The sequence below is a fragment of the Leucoraja erinacea genome, unplaced genomic scaffold (genome assembly GCF_028641065.1).
Source record: "Leucoraja erinacea ecotype New England unplaced genomic scaffold, Leri_hhj_1 Leri_54S, whole genome shotgun sequence".
NCBI classification, from domain to species: domain Eukaryota; kingdom Metazoa; phylum Chordata; class Chondrichthyes; order Rajiformes; family Rajidae; genus Leucoraja; species Leucoraja erinaceus.
Window position 1 is genome coordinate 758,142 of NW_026576454.1, and position 22,740 is coordinate 780,881.

A 22,740-nucleotide genomic window follows, 5' to 3' on the forward strand; every position below is an offset into this window, starting at 1 on the left:
GTGTAGAGCAGTGGTTCCCAACGTGTGGCGTACGCCCCACAGGCGGGCAATTTGATTTTTAAGGGGGGCAATTGAGCACGACTGAGGAGGCCTGGGTCCAAATTTTCAATTTTTATTTTTTTGGATTTTCCATCAGGTAAACATATGTAGTTTATGTTTCAGATGTTATTTTTAGTACATAATTTATTTTGGGTAAAAAAGGTCTTTATTGTGTAGTTATTACATAATCACCACAATGTTCTTTTGAAGCTTGTTTAAACCAAGGTATTGGCGTTTTAAGCTTCTTCAGCTGAAACGGAGTTCACTTTTTAAATTATAAGAATTATATATCACCACATGGGGGGGGGGGCATCAGGATTTTAGAGGTGATTAGGTGGGGCATGGCCAAAAAAAGGTTGGGAACCACTGGTGTAGAGCCTCCCAACGAAGCGTGAAGAACTGCTGTGTCTACGTTAACGCAGACCTGGCTGAATCAGAACATCACAGACGCTGCGATCCAGTTGGAGGGACTTATGCTATACAGAGCTGATAGAGTAGCTTCACTAGCTGGTAAGGCAAGAGGAGGGGGTTAAAAACAGCACCCAGACACGTGCACTACTGCCATCTCCCAGTGACCAGTCGCTCAGGCTGTCCGCAGCCGGAGTTAAAAAGGCCTTTGCCAGCATCAACCCACGCAAAGCTGCAGGGCCGGACAACATTCCTGGATGTGGTTTAAGAGACTGCGCCGAGCAACTGAAAGATGTCTTCACAGACATTTTTAACATCTCACTCAGCCAGGCAGTAGTGCCCAACTGTCTTAAGAGTGCCACCATCGTCCCTGTCCCGAAGAAATCAAACCCAGCCTGCCATAATGACTTTCGACCAGTGGCTCTAACACCCATAGTAATGAAGTGGTTATGCAGCATATCAAAAATAGTCTACCTGCCGACCTAGAGCCACTGCAGTTCGCTTACAGAGCCAACCGATCCACAGAGGACGCAGTCTCAACAACACTGAACCTCGTACTGTCACACCTTGATCGGAAAAATACTTATGCCAGGATCCTCTTCATAGACCTCAGCTCTGCTTTTAACACAATCATTCCGCAGCAGCTGGTGGAGAAGTTGGAGCTATTGTGGGTTGATGCTGGCACATGTAACTGGGTCCTGAACTTTCTATCGCAACGGCAGCAGACAGTCAGGGTGGGCAGTAGGACATCAAAAACCATAGCCGTGAGCACTGGCTCACCCCAAGGCTGTGTCCTAAGCCCCCTGCTGTTTAGTCTGCTTACACACGACTGTACTGCTAGACTCAACAACAACTTCATCAACAAGTTCGCAGATGACACAACAGTGGTGGGTCTCATCAGTGACAATGATGAGTCGGCGTACAGGATGGAGGTGGAGCTACTCACAGGTTGGTGCAAATCCCACAACCTCATTCTCAACGTGGGAAAAACTAAGGAGATGGTGGTTGACTTCAGGAGGGCGGGAAAACAACACCATACACCTCTGCACATCGATGGAGCTGATGTGGAAAGGGTCAGCAGTGTGAAGTTCCTAGGACTCCACCTGTCAGATGACCTGACGTCCACGGCCAACACCACAGCACTGGTCACGCGAGCCCACCAGCGACTACACCCTCTCCGAAGACTACGTAAAGCAGGTCTCCCCACTACACACCTACGGACTTTTTATAGGGGGACAATCGAGAGCACATTAACCTACGGCATCACTTCCTGGTTCGGGAGCTGCAAGGCGTACGAACGGCACCAACTAGACAGGATTGTGAAGACCGCCAGCAGGATTATTGGTGCTCCACTCCCTTTCCTGCTGGACATATACAGGAAGAGATGTATCAGCAGAGCCATCTCCATCATCAAAGACCCCTACCACCCATCGCATCACATATTCTCCATCCAGCCATCTGGGAAGAGGTACAGGAGCATTAGCTGCAAAACCAGCAGGATGCTCCTCAGCTTCTTCCCGCAGGCTATAAGACTGATAAACGGACTTTGCCCCCTGCCAAAGTATCGCGCACCAACCACCAACCTGGACACAGTGCAGCAGAGCCACTGTCGTGCCGCTGCCGATCGGAACGCCTGTTGATGTTTAGTAGAGAATAGAGTGTTTAATTTGTTCATGATATATGTATTTTTATTTCTATTTATTTTTTACTGCACTCTGAATGGACACTGGTTGAGCAACGTTTTTTTGTTTCCTCTGGGTATGTGAGTACTCAGGAAATGACAATAAAGATATACTATACTATAATAATATATTTTATTGTCATTGCACATCAGTGCAACGAGATTTGGTATGCAGCTTCCAACTGATGTAAAAAAAACCCCAAAAAAACTATGCGACGTGACCATCTGAGGGAGACAGTCCAGGGGGGTGGGGGGCACTCAGCAGGGCCGGTTCAGAGCCGCTATAGCTCTGGGAATAAAGTGTTTCTGAGTCTGGAGGTTCGGGCGTAGAAGGCCTTGTAACGTCTGCCGGAGGGAAGTAGTTCGAACAGTCCATTACAAGGGTGTGAGGAGTCTTTATGTCCTTGCTCCTATACTCAAATCCTTGCTCCTATACTCAAATCCTCTCGCAATGAAGGCCAACATGCCATTAGCTTTCTTCACTGACTGCTGTACCTGCATGATTACTTTCAGAGACTGATGTACAAGAACACCCAGGTCTCGTTACCATTCAGATTTAAGCCCAGTCGATCCATTCTTTCATCATATGTGGATGACTGGGCCATGCCTAGTCAGTACTTACTGACATTCCTCAGCGCGCACTTTGCCAGGTTGCTGTAGAGTCCAAGAGTGTGGAAACAGGCCCTTCGGCCCAACTTGGCCACGCCGACCAACAATCACCCCGTACACCAATCCCATCCTACACTCTAGGGGCATTTTCCGAAGGCCATCTACACATTACTTTTGAAGATGGATGACAAAATGCTCGAGTGACTCAGTGGGAGAGGCAGCACCTCTAGAGACAAGGAAGGGGTGACGTTCTGGCTCAAGACCCTGCTTCAGACTGGATCGGTGGTTGGCGCGGACTCGGTGGGCTGAAGGGCCTGTTTCCATTTGGGTCGAGTCTGAAGAAGGGTCTTGACCCAAAACGTCACCTATTCCTTCTCTCCAGAGATGCTGCCTCTCCCGCTGAGTTACTCCAGCATTTTGCGTCTATCTTCAGTGTAAACCAGCATCTTCCTACACTTTACTTTAGACTTTGGAGATACAGCGCGGACACAGGCCCTTCGGCCCAACTTGCCCACGTCGACTAACATGCCCCATCTACACTTTACTTTAGACTTTGGAGATACGGCATAAAAGCAGGCCCTTCGACCCACTGAGATGCTGCTGAACTCAGCGGGCGGGCAGCATCTCTGGAGAGAAGAAATGGGTGACATTTCGTCTTAAATCCTTTTCCATTTACCCATGCCATTTGCTTTCCACTGACTGCAGTATCTGATGACCTTTCAGATCCTGATGTACAAGTGCCCAGGTCTCGTTACCATTCAGATTTAAGCCCAGTCGATCCATTCTTTCATCATATGTGGATGACTGGGCCATGCCTAGTCAGTACTTACTGACATTCCTCAGCGCGCACTTTGCCAGGTTGCTGTAGAGTCCTAGAGTGTGGAAACAGGCCCTTCGGCCCAACTTGGCCACGCCGACCAACAATCACCCCGTACACCAATCCCATCCTACACTCTAGGGGCATTTTCCGAAGGCCATCTACACATTACTTTTGAAGATGGATGACAAAATGCTCGAGTGACTCAGTGGGAGAGGCAGCACCTCTAGAGACAAGGAAGGGGTGACGTTCTGGCTCGAGACCCTGCTTCAGACTGGATCGGTGGTTGGCGTGGACTCGGTGGGCTGAAGGGCCTGTTTCCATTTGGGTCGAGTCTGAAGAAGGGTCTTGACCCAAAACGTCACCCATTCCTTCTCTCCAGAGATGCTGCCTCTCCCGCTGAGTTACTCCAGCATTTTGCGTCTATCTTCAGTGTAAACCAGCATCTGCTGTTCCTTCCTACACTTTACTTTAGACTTTGGAGATACGGCATAAAAGCAGGCCCTTCGACCCACTGAGATGCTGCTGAACTCAGCGGGCAGGCAGCATCTCTGGAGAGAAGAAATGGGTGACATTTCGTCTTAAATCCTTTTCCATTTACCCATGTTTGGGCCATATCCATCTGAACCTTTCCTATCCTCGTACAGTGCCCTCCATAATGTTTGGGACAAAGACCCATCATTTATTTATTTGCCTCTGTACTCCACAATTTGAGATTTGTAATAGAAAAAAAATCACATGTGGTTAAAGTGTACATTGTCAGATTTTATTGAAGGCTCTTTTTATAGATTTTGGTTTCACCATGTAGAAATTACAATTCTATGGACTGTGTTCATACATAGTCCCCCATCTCAGGGCACCATAATGTTTGGGACACATGGTTTCACAGGCGTTAGTAACTGCTCAGGTGTGTTTAATTGCCTCCTTAATGCAGGTATAAGAGAGCTCTCAGCACCTAGTCTTTCCTCCAGTCTTTGGAAACTTTTATTGCTGTTTATCAACATGAGGACCAAAGTTGAGCCAATGAAAGTCAACAATGCCAATATGAGACTGGGAAACAAGAATAAAACTGTTAGAGACATCAGCCAAACCTTGGGCTTACCAAAATCAACTGTTTGGAACAGCATTAAGAAGAAAGAGAGCACTGGTGAGCTTATTAATTGCAAAGGGACTGGCAGGCCAAGGAAGACCTCTCTCTATATGGCAGAAGAATTCTCTCTATAATAAAGAAAAATCCCCAAACACCTGTCCGACAGATCAGAAACACTCTTCAGGAGTCAGGTGTGGATTTGTCAATGACCACTGTCTGCAGAAGACTTCATGAACAGAAATATAGAGGCTTACTACAAGATGCAAACCACTGGCTAGCCGCGAAAATAGGATGACCAGGTTAGTTTGCCAAGAAGTTCTTAAAAGAGCAACCACATTTTTGGAAAAAGGTCTTGTGGATAGATGAGACAAAGATTAACATATCAGAGTGATGGCAAGGGCAAAGTATGGAGGAGAAAAGGAATTGCCCAATATACAAAGTGTACCACCTCCGTGTTATGGCTTGGGCATGTATGGCTGCTGAAGGTACTGGCTCACTTATCTTCATTGATGATACAACTGCTGATGGTAGTAGCATAATGAATTCTGAAGTGTATAGACACATCCAATCTGCTCATGTTCAAACAAATGCCTCAATACTCATTGGCCGGCGGTTCATTCTACAGCAAGACAATGATCCCAAACATACTGCTAAAGCAACAAAATAATTTTTCAAAGCTAAAAAATGGTCAATTCTTGAGTGGCCAAGTCAATCGCCCGATCTGAATCCAATTGAGCATGCCTTTTATATGCTGAAGAGAAAACTGAAGGGGACTAGTCCCCAAAACAAGCATAAGCTAAAGATGGCTGCAATACAGGCCTGGCAGAGCATCACCAGAGAAGACACCCAGCAACTGGTGATGTCCATGAATCGCAGACTTCAAGCAGTCATTGCATGCAAAGGATATGCAACAAAATACTAAACATGACTACTTTCATTCACATGACATTGCTGTGTCCCAAACATTATGGTGCCCTGAAATGGGGAACTATGTATAAACACTGCTGTAAATTCTACATGGTGAAACCAAAATGTATAAAAATGGCCTTTATTAAAATCGGACAACGTGCACTTTAACCACATGTGATTTTTTCTATTACAAATCTCAAATTGTGGAGCAGAGGCAAATAAATAAATGATGGGTCTTTGTCCCAAATATTATGGAGGGCACTATACATGAAACATGAAATTAATGTGACCAGTGAAAAGGATCTGTGCAAAGATTGAGGGGGGGAGGGGAGCTGCATCAGCATCTGTTGCTGAAGCTGCTCCTCAGGATGACCAGTGTGTCATGGCGGGGATGAGCTGTATTGTCTAGGATGCTCTGCAGTTTGAGGAGCATCCTCCCCTCCGAGATCACCTTAGTTAGTTAGTTACTCCAGAATTTTGTGTGTTTTTTCAGTGTAAACCAGCACCTGCAGTTCCTTCCTGCTCCTCTAGCTGCTCGTTCCATATGCCCGCCACCCTCTGTGTGAAAAAGCAGCCCCTCACATGCCTGTTAAATCTCTCCATGCTCACTTTAAACCTACGGTTCTGGATTGCCCTACTTTGATTGAGTTTACGATGATGTCCCTTTTCAGCCTTTCAGCATTTTTTATTAAATTCCCTCCCACTGAAGACCTAGGCTTTAACGGGAAACAAAAATACTCTTTCAGCGCCAGCCATAACGCAAAATCCACAACATGTCCCACTGATTTCCTCGCCAAGATGTGGCGTGAACAACTGCTTGTTGTGCTGTGGAATGGGGTGGAGAAGGAACACCCATTGTTTTACTCCAGGCAAACCGCAGGTATAAAATATTTACAAAGACGCGCTGTCTATTACAAACAGCTGAGGTGCAGCTGTAATCGGCAGCATCTGTGCCAAGCAAAGCACAAAGGGCCAGAGGAGGCCAGCGGGTCAGGCAGCATCTGTGGAAGGAATGGGGCAGGCGACGTTTCAGGTTGGAAGAGACACAGAACGCTGGAGTAAAGGGCCTGCCCCACGAGCATGCGACTCCATGCGGCAAGCGCGACCTAAAGGGCCGGTCCCACCAGCATGCGCCTGCATGCGGCAAGTGCGACCTAACCAGAAGCGGGGGCCGCGCGGAGGTCGAGTGAGTGACTTGAAGTTCGAGCGAAGTCCGCGGGAAGTTCGCGCGTGACGTACGGTGTTGAGGCGGCTGCGGGCCGGCAGGCTGTTGCCGCGCGGAATTTTTAAACACGGTCTGTTTTTCGGTGCCCCGTGCGATGTCGGGACCAGCTCCGCACAAATCGGCTCCGGCGATTGAAGTGGGACCGGCCCCGCGAGGCCGTACGGCTCAAGTGACCACGTTAGGTTGCACTTGTCGCATAGAGTCGCTTAGGTCGCGCTTGCTGCATGGAGTCGCATGCTCGTGGAACAGGCCCTAAATCATGAGAGGAATAGATCGGGTAAATGCACTGAATCTCTTGCCCAGAGTAAGGGAATCGAGGACCAGAGGACACAGGTTCAAGGTGAAGGGGAAAAGATTTAATAGGAAACTGAGGGGGTAACATTTTCACACAGAGGGTGGTGGGTGTATGGAACGAGCTGCCGCAGGAGGTAGTTGAGGCAGGGACTATCCCAACGTTTAAAAAACAGTTAGACAGACACATGCACAGGACAAGTTTGGAGGGATATGGACCAAACGCAGGCAGGTGGGACTAGTGTAGCTGGGACATGTTGTCCAGTGTGGGCAAGTTGGGCTGAAGGGCCTGTTTCCACACTCTATGACTCCAGAACTCAGCGGGACAGGCAGCGTCGCTGGAGAGGGAATGAGTGCCGTTTCGGGTCGAGACCCTTCTCCCTGCTTCAGACTTGCGGAGAAGAGACAAGGAGGTTTATGAGAATGATCCCAGGAATGAGAGGGTTAACATAGGTTGAGCTTTTGACGGCGCTGGGCCTCCACTCGCTGGAGTTTAGAAGGATGAAGGGAGACCTCATTGAAACTTACAGAATAGCGAAAGACCTGGATAGAGTGGATGTGGAGAGGATGTTTCAACTAGTGGGAGAGTGTAGGACCAGAGGGCACGGCCTCAGAATAAAAGGATGGACGTTTAGGAAGGAGATGAGGAGGAATTTCTTTAGTCAGAGGATGGTGAATCTGTGGAATTCATTGCCACAGATGGCTGTGGGGGCCAAGACAATAGATGTTTTTAAGGTGGAGATTGACATGGTGTCAATTGGTTGGTACGGGTGTCAGAGGTTATGGGGAGAAGGCAGGAGAATGGGGTTGAGAGGGAGAGATAGATCAGTCATGATTGAATGGCGGAGTAGACTAAAGGGGCCAAATGTTGAGGCAATCTTTCGCTGCTGATTCTCCACTGACTGGTTAGCACACAACAAAAGCCTTTCACTGTTGCTCGGTACACATGACAATAAACTAAACAGAACTGTCACCTCCATACAATAGCAATGTCACTCTCCTCCTCCTGACCCGATTTACCGGGTGTGGAAGTTGTTCACTTTAGGATACTGCAGCCACAGTCTTTCCACTACCAGGATAGCATGCAACAAAAAGGCTTTTCACGGTACCTCGGTAATAAAGGGCAGTGAATCTGTGATATTCATTGCCACAGACGGCTGTGGAGGCCAAGTCATTGGGTAATTGTGAAGCAGAGATTGACAGATTATCGATTACAAAGGTTGTCAAAGGTTATGGGGAGAAGGCAGGAGAATGGGTTGAGAGGGAAAGATAGATCAGCCATGATCGATGGGCAGAGTAGACTCGATGAGCCAAATGGCTTAATTCTGCCGTCAGGTGCTGGTTTAAATCGAAGATAGACACAAAATGCTGGAGTAACTCAGCGAGACAGGTAGCATCTCTGGAGAGAAGGAATGGGTGACGTTTCGGGTCGAGTCTGAAGAATTGTCTCGACCCGAAACGTCACCCATTCCTTCTCTCCAGAGATGCTGCCTGTCCCGCTGAGTTACTCCAGCATTTTGTGTCTATCTTCGGCTTAATTCTGCTCCAGTATATTACGGTCAAAAGGGCACCACGTAAATTTGCTCTTTTTAAAAAAATGGGGTTGTCCAAAAAACACAAACTTGGCCAAAAACTCAAACTTTCCAGTCAATAAAAAATAATAATTGTACTATGGCACAAGATTTTGGCTGCAGATTTTGCAATTAATGCATACATTGTTGGTTTAAAGGGGCTGTCATTGAGGGAAAGAAAGAGTTCTACATTCTAGGACGGCACGGTGGTGCAGCGGAAGAGATACAGCATGGAAACAGGCTCTTCGGCCCACCGAGTTCGGGCTGATCACCCCGTACACTAGCACTATCCTACACACTAGGGACAACTTACACATTACAGAAGCCAATTAGAACATAAAAATTAGGTGCAGGAGTAGGCCATTCGGCCCTTCGAGCCTGCACCGCCATTCAATATGATCATGGCTGATCATCCAACTCAGTATCCCGTACCTGCCTTCTCTCCATACCCCCTGATCCCCTTACATCTAACTCCCTCTTAAATATAGCCAATGAACTGGCCTCAACTACCCTCTGTTGCAGAGAGTTCCAGAGATTCACCACTCTCTGTGTGAAAATAGCCTGCAAACCCATACGTTTTGAGTATAGGAGCAGGGAGGTTCTACTGCAGTTGTACAGGGTCTTAGTGACACCACACCTGGAGTATTGTGTACAGTTTTAGTCTCCTAATCAGAGGAAGGACATTCTTGCCATAGAGGGAGTACAGAGAAGGTTCACCAGACTGATTCCTGGGATGTCAGGACTTTCATATGAAGAAAGACTGGATAGACTCGGCTTGTACTCGCTAGAATTTAGAAGATTGAGGGGGGATCTTATGGAAACTTACAAAATTCTTAAGAGGTTGGACAGGCAGATGCAGGAAGATTATTCCCGATGTTGGGGAAGTCCAGAACAAGGTGTCACAGTTTAAGGATAAAGGGGAAATCATTTTTTACACAGAGAGTGGTGAATCTCTGGAATTCTCTGCCACAGAATGTGTAGTTGAGGCCAGTTCATTGGCTATATTTAAGAGGGAGTTAGATGTGGCCCTAGTGGCTAAAGGGATCAGGGGAGAGAAGGCAGGTACAGGATACTGAGTTGGATGATCAGCCATGATCATATTGAATGGCGGTGCAGGCTCAAAGGATCGAATGGCCTACTTCTGCACCTATTTTCTATGTTTCTATGTCTTTGAAGTGTGGGAGGAAACTGGAGCACCCGGAGAAAACCCACACAGGTCACGGTGAGAATGTGCAAACTCCGTACAGTCGCCAGGATCATCCATTGTCAGGATCGAACCCGGGTCTCTGGCGCTGTAAGGCAACACTGGTGCGGCACGTTGGCGCAGCGGAAGAGTTACTGCCTTACCGTGCCAGGGAGCCAGGTTTGATCCTGACTGCGGGTGCTGGTTGTGCGGAGTTTGCATGTTCTCCTTGTGACCACGTGGGTTTTCTCCTGATGCTCTGGTTTCTTCCCACACTCCAAAGACGTACAATTTTGTAGGATAATTGGCTTTGTAAATTGTCGCCAGATAGAACTAGTGTATGGGTTGATGGCTGATCAGCGCGGACTTGGTGGGTCAAAGGGCCTGTTTCCTCACTGTATCTCCGGAGCCCCGTGAGAAAGCCCAAGTGGTCACTCCATTCAGGCAGCACCCGTAGTCAGGATTGCTCGGGTCTCTGGCACTGTAAGGCAGCAACTCTACTCTTTGTTTCTGCATCTATCTGTCCAAATGTCTTTCATAAAAGTCGATAATGTATTAGCTTCTACAACTTCCTCTGACAGATGTAGAATAAATTGCAAAATGAATCACCAGGGGGCAGTGTCAATGGGATGTCACCAGGTTACGTAAAATAGCACAATGGGATTTAATGATGGACAAAACGTAAATGCATCTAGATTAAAAACAGGAAAAACAGAAATTTAATGAAGAATAGTCTGCACAGTGAAAAAAGGCGATCAGAAGTAGTGGGTTTAATATGGGGTTGTTGAACATAAAGTCCTAGAGTCATTCAGTGTGGAAATAGGCCCTTCGGCCCAACATGCCCCATCTACAGGACACAAAGTGCTGGAGTAACTCAACGGGCCAGGCAGCATCTCTGGAGAACATGGATAGGTGACGTCTTGGGTCAAGATCCTTCTTCAGCCTCATTAGTTAGCACGCAACAAAAGTTTTTCACTGTACCTCGGTAAACGTGAAAATAAACTAAACGTATCTAAACTTGGACCCACGTGGTCACGTTTGGCCTATATCCCTCAAAATCTTTCCTATCCTTGTACTTGTCCAAATGTCTTTTAAATGTTATTAAAGTCCCTGCCTCAACTACCTCCTCTGGCAGTTCGTTCCATTCACCTACCACCTTCTGTGTGAAAAAGTTGCCCCACAGGTTCCTATTAAATCTTTCCCCTCTCTCACCTTCAACCCATGTCCTCTGGTCCTTCATCCCCCTAAATAAGACACTCTGTGAATTCATCCTTCTTCAGACTCGACCTGAAACATCACCTATTCCTTTTCTCTAGAGATGCTGTCTGTCCCGCTGAGTTACTCCTGCGTTTTGTCTATCTTCGGTTTAAACCAGCATCTGCAGTTCCTTCCAGCACAACCTACAAAACCCTTTGGAGTGTGGGAGGAAACCGAAGATCTAGGAGAAAACCCACGCAGGTCACCTTGTGAAGGTACAAACTCCGTACAGACAGCACCCGTAGTCAGGATTGAAGCCTGGCCTCTGGCGCTGTAAGGCAGCAGCTCTACCCGCTGCGCCACCGTGCCGCCCTGACACAGCGCTGATTAATACAGTGGGATTTTGACAAGGGGCAAGGGGCCCAACTTGCCCACACCGACCAACATGTCCCATCTACACTAGACCCACTGCAGCCCCCCTGCAGGAACTATACATCAGGAGGTGCAACTCCAGAGCCAACAAGATCATGGGAGACCCCTTCCACCCCAGCAACGGACTGTTCCAGCTGCTACGGTCAGGCAAACGCCTCCGTTGCCATGCTGTGAGAACGGAGAGGACGAGGAGTTTCTTCCCAGAGGACATTAGGACTGTAAACTCCTATCTCTCCAGGGACTAACTTTACTGTACCATTTTACTGTTCTGTGGTGTCTTTTTTAAATGGTTGTTTTTTCCTTTCTCTTCCCTCCCACAAATATGTAATATGTGGATATGTGATTCTGTTCCATTCTGTCTGTAGTTTGTTTGCTTGTTTTTTTGCACAGTTCGCGAGCATTGCCACTTTTCATTTCACTGCACATCTCGTATGTGTATGTGACGAATAAACTTGACTTGACTTGACTTGACTTGCGTTTGACACTTAGTTAAATCCTTAGTTTAGGTTTGTTTAGTTTAGAGATACTGCATGGAAACCGGCCCTTCATCCACGCCGACTAGCGATCACCTCGTACACTAGCATTATGCTACACACTAGGGACAATTCACAATTTTACCAAAGTCAATTAACTTACAAACCTGTATGTTTACAAGTTCTCAAGTTATAGGAGTAGAATTAGTCCATTCGGCCCATCGAGTCTACTCAAGAGTGATTTATTGTCATATGTCCCAGGTAGGACAATGAAATTCTTACTTGCTGCAGCACAACAGAATATGTGGGGTGGGAGATTGCAACCTTCACGAGGTCCACCCTGTTTCGCCGAATGCAATCAACCTGGCGTGCACAATCAAGTAAGATCAAATAGAACAAGTGGTCCTACAACATTAGGCTGTGCACGCTATACGCAAGAAGAACAGAATATGTAAACATAGTACAGAACAGAAGAAAAATAGTGTGTATATATACACACATACTCAATAAACAAAACAAATATAGTGCAATAATAATAATAGTGTGTTGTAGTTCAGAGCTTATTTGTTGTGGTGACAATGCCATGCTTTAAACGAGATGTTCAACTTACGTCTGTGTGTTTCGTCATGGGGTTTAGCTTCAGGAAGAGTGGGCTTTCAATGATTTCACACACCTGCGGAGGACAGAGAGGAGAGACAGGGATGAGCGGAAAGTTGATCAACAGAGAAGAGAGAATCCCTCACATTTAGCAGCTGCCCGTATCTTCACAGCGACATAGTAATTAGCACCAAACATTCTATTACCACATGGTGACGCAACAGTAGAGTTGCTGCCTTAAGGGCCTGTCCCACCAGCATGCGACTACATGCGGCAAGCGCGACCTAACGTGGTCGCTTGAACCGTACGGCCTCGCGGGGCCGGTTCCACTTCGATCGCCTGAGGCATATGGAGTTGTGCGGAGCTGGTCCCGACATCGCGCGGAGCTCCGAAAAACTGACACTGTCCAAAAATTCCGCGCGACAACGGCCTGCCGGCCCGTAGCCGCATTGAGGCCGTACACACCGCCTCGACACCGTACGCAGTGTCTTGACGGCGTTGCGCGATGATGTCACCGCCCCGGTGTGCCGTTGCGTGATGACGTCACCGCCCGACGTCCAAATTCAGTCGGCCCGCCTCCTGCCCAGCTGATTGTTGAGTGTGATGTCGGAACCACCCCCGCACAACTCCAGGCGGCTCCGCAGTTGGAAGTGGGACCGGCCCCGCGAGGCCGTACGCCTCAAGCCACCACTTTTGGTCGCGCCAGACGCCTGCAACCGCATGCTGGTGGGACAGGTCCTTAATAGCGCTTACAATGTCAGAGACCCGACAGGTGCACAGTGTCTGTACAGAGTTTGTACGTTTAGTTTAGTTTAGAGATACAGCGCAGAGACAGGCCCTACGGCCCACCCAGTCTGCACAGACCAGCGACCCCCGCACACTAACACCATCCTACACACACTAGGGACAATTTTACACTTATACCAAGGCAACTAAACTACAAACCTGCATGTCTTTGGAGTGCCGGGTGGAACCAAATATCTCGGCGAAAACCCACGCAGGTCACAGGGAGAACGTACAAACTCCATAGAGACAGCACCCGTAGTCGGGATCGAACCCGGGTCTCCGGCGCTGTAAGGCAGCAACTCTACCGCTGTGCCACTGTGCCGGCCCAGTACGTTCTCCCCGTGACCTGTGTGGGTTTTCTCCGAGTTCTTCGGTTTCCTCCCACACTCCAAAGACGTGCAGGTTTGTTGGTAAATTGGCTTGGTGTAAATGGTGTAAATTCCTCTCTCGTGTGTGGAGGAATTGAACTGCCAACAGTCATAAAACACAAGATACATTAAATTAAAGTGATGAGTGGAAAGGATTGGGGATGTGCAAGGATTGGGGTGGGGTGGTGGGGGGTGGAGGGGAAGTCAGTCTACCCCATGTCAGAAGGGGGTGAAGTTGTACAGTTTGATAGCCACAGGGAAGAACGATCTCTTTCAGTGTGTCAACCAGATGCTAGATTCGAAGATGGGTCCTGATCCGAAACATCGTCTGTCCATTCCCTCCGCAGATGCTGCCTGGCCTGCTGAGTTTCCCCATTACGTCATGTTTATGTTCAAGATGCCTGCATCTGCAGTTCCTTGTGCCTCCTTATATTATGTCATAACTCAGCGGGACAGGCAGCATCTCTGGAGAGAAGGGATGAGTGACGTTTCGGGTCAGGACCCTTTTTGTGTCAGCCTTGGTTGGCTAAATGCAATGGTTCCCAACCTGGGTAGACAAAAATGCTAGAGAAACTCAGCGGGTGAGGCAGCATCTATGGAGCGAAGGAATAGGTGACGTTTCGGGTCACGAGACTGTGGGAGGAAACAAAAGATCTCGGAGAAAACCCACGCGGGTCACGGGGAGAACGAACAAACTCCATACAGACAGCACCCGTAATCAGGATCGAACCCGGGTCTCCGGCGCTGCATTCGCTGCAAGGCAGCAACTCGACCGCTACGCCACCGTGACCGCTACCCTAACCGCGCTGTACCTTTGAAACCTAAAGTAAACATCAAAAGACTATGTAACTGTCTTCCATCCGATTACATACTACAGTAGACTGACCTGCTTGTGAACATGGATATCAGATTCATCTGGAGGACCACCAGTGGTATACCAGCCCAGGAACTCCATGTCCTTGAATACCTGCTTGACTGGAGGAGGAAGAAAATCAATCAATGACTGGAAGATCGCAGACAAAATGATTTAATGTTTAAGTTTACTACTGTCATGTGTGCTGAGGTACAGTGAAAAGCTTTGCTCTGCAAGGTATGTGTACATAGAAACATAGAAATTAGGTGCAGGAGTAGGCCATTCGGCCCATACAGCCTGCACCGCCATTTAATATGATCATGGCTGATCATCCAACTCACTCTCCCGTACCTGCCTTCTCTTCATACCCTCAGATCCCCTTAGCCACAAGGGCCACACCTAACTCCCTCTTAAATATAGCCAATGAACTGGCCTCGACTACCCTCTGCGGCAGAGAGTTCCAGAGATTCGCCACTCTCTGTGTGAAAAAAATTCTTATCATCTCGTTTTTAAAGGATTTCCCCCTTATCCTTAAGCTGTGACCCCTTGTCCTGGACTTCCCCAACATCGGGAGCAATCTTCCTGCATCTAGCCTGTCCAACCCCTTAAGAATTTTGTAAGTTTCTATAAGATCCCCTCTCAATCTCCTAAATTCTAGAGAGTATAAACCAAGTCTATCCAGTCTTTCTTCATAAGACAGTCCTGACATCCCAGGAATCAGTCTGGTGAACCTTCTCTGCACTCCCTACATAATCATGAGAGGAATAGATCGGGTAGACGCACAGAGTCTCTTGCCCAGAGTGGGAGAATCGAGAACCAGAGGTCATAGGATTAGGGTGAGGGGGGAAAGATTTAATAGGAACCTGAGGGGTATCTTTTTCACGCAAGGGTGGTGGGTGTATGGAATGAGCTATCGGAGGAGGTAGTTGAGGCAGTAAAGAGACACAGAACAAATGAATGAAAGATGCGCAAATAAACTGATACAGGCCATTGTTAGCTGGGGACAAGGTGAAAATGAGTTGCAGACAATGAGACTCAACAAGAAGATTTTGAAGCTGGTACGACTTGGGTGGGGGAATGGAGAGCAGGGTAACGCAAGGCTTACTTGAACTTAGATAAAACAATATTACTACCACCACGTTGTAAGCTGCCCAAGCAAAATATGAGGTGCTGTTCCTCCATTTTGCAGAGTAGGTTAATCGAGAAGCATAGAAACGTAGAAAATAGGTGCAGGAGTAGACCATTCGGCCCTTCAACCAGCACTGCCATTTAATATGATCATGGCTGATCATCCTAAATAAGTACCTCATTCCAGCTTTTTTCCCCATAGCCCTAAGAGCTAAATCTAACTCTCTCTTGAAAACATCCAATGAATTGGCCTCCACTGCCTTCTGTGGCAGAAAATTCCACCGATTCACAACTCTCTGGGTGCAAAAGTTTTTCCTCACCTCAGTCCTAAATAGCCTACCCCTTATTCTTAAACTGTGACCCCTGGTTCTGGACTCCCCCAACATTGGGAACATTTTTCATGCATCTATTCTGTCCAATCCTCTAAGAATTGTATATGTTTCTATAAGATTCCCTCTCATCCTTCTAAATTCCAGTCTAAATCCCCAGTCGACCCATTCTTTCATCATGTGTCAGTCCCGCCAACCCGGGAATTAACCTGGTGAACCGACGCTGCACTCCCTCAATAGCAATAATGTCCTTCCTCAAATCAGGTACCCAAAATTGCACACAATACTCCAGGTGCGGTCTCACCAGGGACATGTACAACTGCAGTAGGATCTCCTTGCTCCTAAACTTATATCCTCTTGCAATGAAGGCCAACATGCCATTAGCTTTCTTCACTGCCTGCTGTACCTGCATGCTTACTTTCAGTAACTGATTATACAAGCACACACATTGCACCTCCCCTGTTCTTGCCACCAAAGTGGATAACCTCACATTTATTTACATTATACTGCATCTGCCCATTCACCTAACCTATCCGTCAGTCTGCAGCCTCATAGCATCCTCCTCTCAGCTCACACTGCCACCCAGCTTTGTGTCATTCGCAAACTTAGAGATGTTACATTTAATTCCCTCGTCTAAATCGTTAATATATATTGTAAACAACTGGGGTCCCAGCACCGAGTCTTGCGGCACCCCACTAGTCACTGCCTGCCTTCTGAAAAGGACCCGTTAATTCCTACTCTTTGCTTCCTGTCTGCCAACCAGTTCTCTATCCATGTCTCAATACCCTACCCCCAATAACATGTGCTCTAATTTTGCACACTGCTCTGTTGAGTGGGACCTTGTCAAAAGCTTTTTGAAAGACCAGATACACCACATCCACTGGCTCTCCCTTATCCATTCTACTTGTTACATCCTCAAAACATTCCATAAGATTAGTCAAGCATGATTTCCCCTTCATGAATCCATGCTGACTTTGAACAGGTACATGGATAGGACAGATCTTTGGCGATATGGGCCAAATGTGGGCAGGTGGGGCTAGTGAAGATGGGGCATCTTGGTTGATATGGGCAAGTTGGGCCAAAGGTCCTGTTTCCACACTGTAGGACTCTATATGACCCCACATAGTCCTCGTGTTACGCAGACCCTCAGGATCATCCTCGGTGATCAGTTGAAGTCGAGTATGGTTGTCCTCTTGGTGGGAGCTTCCTGTGGGTCTCGAGATGGCTGAAGAGGCCAATCCTGAGCCAGAAACTGGGAATCCCCAACCAAGCCACAGAACCTACGTCCTCTGGTTCTTAATTCCCCTACACTGGGTAAAAGCCTCTGTGCATTCGCCCCACCTATCTGTTGTGTTACCTGGCGTGTTGAGGGCAGAACGCCAAGGGAAGCTGACAGAATCGGGACTCGAGATTGCCAGAGCCTTAAAACAGGGCACAGTGGCATAGCTGTAGAGTTGCTGCCTCACAGCGCCAGAGACCCAGGTTTGATTCTGACTACGGGTGTTGTCTGTACGGAGTTTGCACGTTCTCCCCGTGACCTGCATGAGTTTTCTTTGGGTGTTCCGGTTTCCTCCCACACTACAAAGACGTACAGGTTTGTAGGTTAATTGGCATTGGTAAAAATTGTAAAATGAACCCTAGTGTGTGTAGGATAGTGTTAGTGTGCGGGGATCGCTGATCGGTGCGAACTCGGTGGGCCGAAGGCCTTGTTTTCACGCGGTATCTCCAAACTAAACTGTTGGGGGGAATGCGATGTGCTGAAGTTAAATTCTCACATTGTTCCTCCTTGGTGTAGTAATATTCTTTATCGATGATGATCTTCTCCTCCACCGTGTGTGAGAGAAGCTCAAACGAGTTCATCACTTCGATGTTTCTGCCTTCTTGCTTCCCGATCAGTGCCCCGATTACTGAAAGCACAAGAACAGCAGATTCACAACCGATAGATGGGGTGAATGCACAGAGGCTTTTACCCAGAGTAGGGGAATCAGAAACCAGAGGACAAAGAACAGAGGTACAAGGGGGCTGGAGTAAGCAGAAACCCAGCCCCGAGCAACTCAGTGACTTGGACAGCATCTCTGGAGAGAAGGAATGGGTGACGTTTCGTGTCGAGAGTGGGGGTGGGGGAAGAGGGAAACGAGAGATATGAAAGGGGATAAATGAAAGAAAGGTATGAAAAGAACAAACCAAAGCCAGCCAGATGATCAATCAAAGGTGGAGCCTACAAGAATGATCCCAGGAATGTGGATTAACGTATGATGAGTGTTTGTTGGCATCAGGCCTGTGCTCGCTGGAGTTTAGAAGAATGAGGAGGGGGAACTTATTTAAACGTACAGAATAGTGAAAGGCTTGGATATAGTGGATGCGGAGAGGAAGTTTCCACTAGTGGGAGAGTCTAGGACCAGAGGTCATAGCCTCAGAATTAAAGGACGTCTTTTAGGAAGGCGATGAGGCGAAATTTCTATAGTTAGAGGGTGGTGAATCTGTGGAATTCATTGCCACAGACGGCTGTGGAGGCCAAGTCAGTAGATATCTTTAAGGCAGAGATAGATAGATTCTTGATTAGTACAGATGTCAGAGGTTATGGGTAGAAGGCAGGAGAATGGGGTTAGGAGGGAGAGATAGATCAGCCATGATTGAATGGCGGAGTAGACTTGATGGGCCGAATGGCCTAATTCTACTTCTATTCATTGTTGGCTGTGGAGAAGGTGATAATGGCAGGATACAAACAGAGAAACTAATCAGGATGACAGTGAAAGTAGTAGGAGGACCAGGGTGGGGGTGGAGAGAGGGGGATGCAAGGGTTACTTGAAGTTGTAAGCTGCCCAAGCAAAATATGAGATGCTGTTCCTCCAATTTGCGTTTAGCCTCACTGACAATGGAGGAGACTGAGGACAGACAGGTCTGTGTAGGAATGGGAAGGAGAATTAAAGCGTCCAGCAACCGGGAGAGCAGGTTTGTTCACGCAAAACGATCGCCCATTCTGCGTTTGGTCTCGCCGATGTATAGTCCACATCTTGAACAACGGATACAGTAGATGAGGTTGGAGGAGGTGCAAGTGAACCTCTGCCTCACCCGAAAGGACTGTTGAGGTCCCTGGACAGTGTCGAGGGAGGAGGTATAACGACAGGTGTTGCATCTTCTGCGGTTGCAGGGGAAGGTACCTGGGGAGGGGGTGGTTTGGGTAGGATGGGATGAGTAAACCAGGGAGTTGCGGAGGGAACGGTCTCTGCAGAAGGTGGAAAGGGGTGGAGATGGGAAAATGTGGCTAGTGGTGGGATCCCCTTGGAGTTTGCGGAAATTTCGGAGGATTATGTGTTGTGTGCGATGGTTGATGGGGTGGAAGGTAAGGACTAGTGGTACTTTGTCTCTGTTGCGACTAGGGGGAGGGGGATCAAGGGCGGAGCTGCGGGGTGCCGAGGAGACACAAATGAGGGCCTCATCTATGATGGGAGGGGGGAACCCCCGTTCCCTAAAGAATGAGGACATCTTGGATGTTCTAGTATGGAACACCTCATCTTGGGCGCAGATGTGGCGTAGACTGAGGAATTGGGAGTAGGGGATGGAGGGGGTAGGGGATTATCTGAATGGTGTCAGATTTGGAGAAGGGGAGGTGCAACGAGACCTGGGTGTGCTTGTACATCAGTCACTGAAAGTAAGCATGCAGGTACAGCAGGCAGTGAAGAAAGCTAATGGCATGTTGGCCTTCATTGTGAGAGGATTTGAGTCTTGAAGCAAGGAGGTCCTCCTGCAGTTGCACAGGGCCCTGGTGAGACTGGAATATTGTGTGCAACTTTGGTCTCCTAATTTGGGGAAGGACATTATTGCTATTGAGTGAGTGCCGCGTAGGTTCACCAGGTTAATTCCCGGGATGGCGGGACTGACAAATGATGAAAGAATGGGACGACTGGGCTTGTATTCACTGGAATTCAGAAGGATGAGAGGATATCTTATAGAAACATATAAAATTCTTAAAGGATTGGACGGGCTAGATGCAGGAAAATTGTTCCCGATGTTGGGGGGAATCCAGAACCGGGGGTCACAGTTTAAGAATAAGGGGTAAGCCATTGAGGACTGAGATGAGGAAAAAACTTTCACCCAGAGAGTTGTGAATCTGTGCAATTCTCTGCCACAGAAGCCAGTGGAGGACAATTCACTGGCTCTTTTCAACAGAGAATTAGATTTAGCTTTAGGGCTAAAGGAATCAAGCGATATGGGGAAAAAACAGGAACGGGGTACTGATTTTAGATAATCAGCCATGATCATATTGAATGGCGGTGCTGGCTGGAAGGGCCAAATGGCCTACTCCTGCACCTATTTTCTATGTTCCCCCTGTGACCTTGTGGGTTTCCTCCGGTTCCGGTTTCCTCCCACATCCCAAAGATGTGTAGGTTTGTTGGTAAATCCGCTTCTGTAAATTGTCCCGTAGTGTGTAGATTGAAAATGGGCAGCAGGGCTTGTTTCTGTGCTGTAGTTCTAAATTACGTGCTGCGTATTCTCGATAGCTTATGTGATTTGTCTACCAGATATGGTAGATAAGGGTGTCTTCTCAGTCTCCCAATATTTAAAAAGTACAGGTTCACCACCGATTTTTCAACAACATATTATAACACGAGGAATCAAATATAGGAGCAAAGAGGTCCTTCTGCAGTTGTACAGAGCCCCCCAGTGAGCCACACCAGGAGTATTGTGTGCAGTTTTCGTCCCCTAATTTGAGGAAGGACATTCTTGCTATTGAGGGAGTGCAGCGTAGGTTTACAAGGTTAAATACCGGGATGGCGGGACTGCCATATGCTGAGAGAATGGAGCAGCTGGGCTTGTACCATCTGGAGTTTGGAAGGATGAGAGGAGATCTCATTGAAACATATAAGATTGTTAAGGGCTTGGACACGCTAGAGGCAGGAAACATGTTCCTGATGGTACACAAAAAAGCTGGAGAAACTCAGCGGGTGCAGCAGCATTTATGGAGCGAAGGAAATAGGCAACGTTTCGGGCCGAAACCCTTCTTCAGACATGTTCCTGATGATGGGGGAGTCTAGAACCAGGGGCCATAGTTTAAGAATAAGGAGTAAGCCATTTAGGACGGAGACGAGGAAACACTTTTTCTCACAGAGAGTGGTGAGTCTGTGGAATTCTCTGCCTCAGAGGGCAGTGGAGGAAGGTTCTCTAGATGCTGTAAAGAGAGAGGTAGATAGGGCTCTTAGTCAGGGGATATGGGGAGAAGGCAGGAAAGAGGTACTGATTGGTGATGATCAGCCATGATCACATTGCATGGGGGTGCTGGTTCGAAGGGCCAAATGGTCTACTCCTGCACCTATTGTCTACTGTATAACCTCCTTCAATCTGAACAAAATTACACAGAGAGCGCGCTTGAAATCCCCCCTGGATGACCCACTGATGAAAACGTGGCACCTGGGCCGGGCCGGGTGAGGCAGCTGTTCTCGACCCCATCGTGGTTTCCGTGGCCCCGTTGATCGAATTTGGGTGGGGCTCTGGTGGGGCTCTGCAATGGCTAGCCGGAGCCATTGGAACGTTTTTTCGGAGGCCGTGACCTCTGTTGGTCCGGCATCACGGATAAACCGACAAGGCTCTGGACCCAAGGGGGGCGTAATATCGGTGGTGGACTTGTATTAATTTTTTCCTCCATTCTTTTTTTCCCCATCAACGTTGAAGCTGATTTTCCGTTGTTATTTCCCACCTGGCTGGGACTCTATTCCTTGGAGCGCAGGAGGATGAGGAGTGATCTTATAGAGGTGTATAAAATCAAGAGAGGAATAGGTCGGGTGGACTCGTGGCGGAGATGTCGAGGACCAGCGGACATAGGTTTAAGATGAGGGGGAAAAGATTTAATAGGAAACTGAGGGGCAACTTTTTCACACAAAGGGTGGTGGGTGTATGGAACGAGCTGCCAGAGGAGGTAGTTGAGGCTGGGACTATCCCTACGTTTAAGAAATAGTTGGACAAGTACATGGATAGGACAGGTTTGGAGGTATATGGGCCAAACGCAGGCAGGTGGGACTAGTGTAGATGGGGCATGTTGGTTGACGTGGGAAAGTTGGGCCGATAGATGGGAAGGGAATGGAGGGTTATGGTCTGAGCGCAGGTATATGGGACTAGGGGAGATTATGTGTTCGGCACGGACTAGAAGGGTCGAGATGGCCTGTTTCCGTGCTGTAATTGTTATATGGTTATATGATAGGCCTGTTTCCACTCAGTATCACTCTATGACCGGCGTTGGAACTCAAGTTGCTGCAGTTCTGTACACCCAACCCAAGGCTCACCTCCCACCAGTTTCACACAACCTACCCTGAATTGGTCTGCCTTCCTGCGATCGCATCCGGATCCAGTGGTCGGAGATGTTGAGGATGACCAACGGGTGCAGCGCCACCGAGACGCTGCCCGTCACTCCCGAAGCCATCACGCTCGGCGTTGCTGCAGTGGGAAGGAACGAGAATGAAGAGAATCGAGAATGCTCATTCTTCCATAAAATCATCCCACGGAGGCCGCGGGGGGGAAGCTCCATCGTGGAGGCCACGGGGGAAGCTCCGAGGTGGGGACAACGCGAGGGAGCTCCGAGTTGAAGACTGCAGGCGAGAGCACCGAGGTGGGGACCACAGGGGGGGGGGTGTGAGAAGCTTCATTGTGGAGACCGCGGGGAAGCTCCGAGGTAGGGACCACGCGAGGGTGCTCCGAGTTGGAGACTGTGGGCGAGAGCTCCGAGGTGGGGACCGCGGTGGGTGGGAGCTCCTAGTTGGAG

The 22,740-nt window shown here is 48.2% G+C and overlaps 1 protein-coding gene across 1 annotated transcript in view; it reads right to left on the reverse strand.

The window, feature by feature from the left end:
* cops6 (COP9 signalosome subunit 6) overlaps positions 1-22,740 on the reverse strand; it is a 44,277-nt gene that overhangs the window by 19,783 nt on the left and 1,754 nt on the right. Inside the window, exons 2-5 of the mRNA XM_055630853.1 lie at positions 22,290-22,415; positions 17,762-17,893; positions 14,563-14,651; positions 12,536-12,598 (exon numbers count right to left, since the gene is read on the reverse strand). Of these exons, the coding sequence (XP_055486828.1) occupies positions 12,536-12,598; positions 14,563-14,651; positions 17,762-17,893; positions 22,290-22,415 (410 nt within the window). The remainder of the gene's footprint in view (positions 1-12,535; positions 12,599-14,562; positions 14,652-17,761; positions 17,894-22,289; positions 22,416-22,740) is intronic.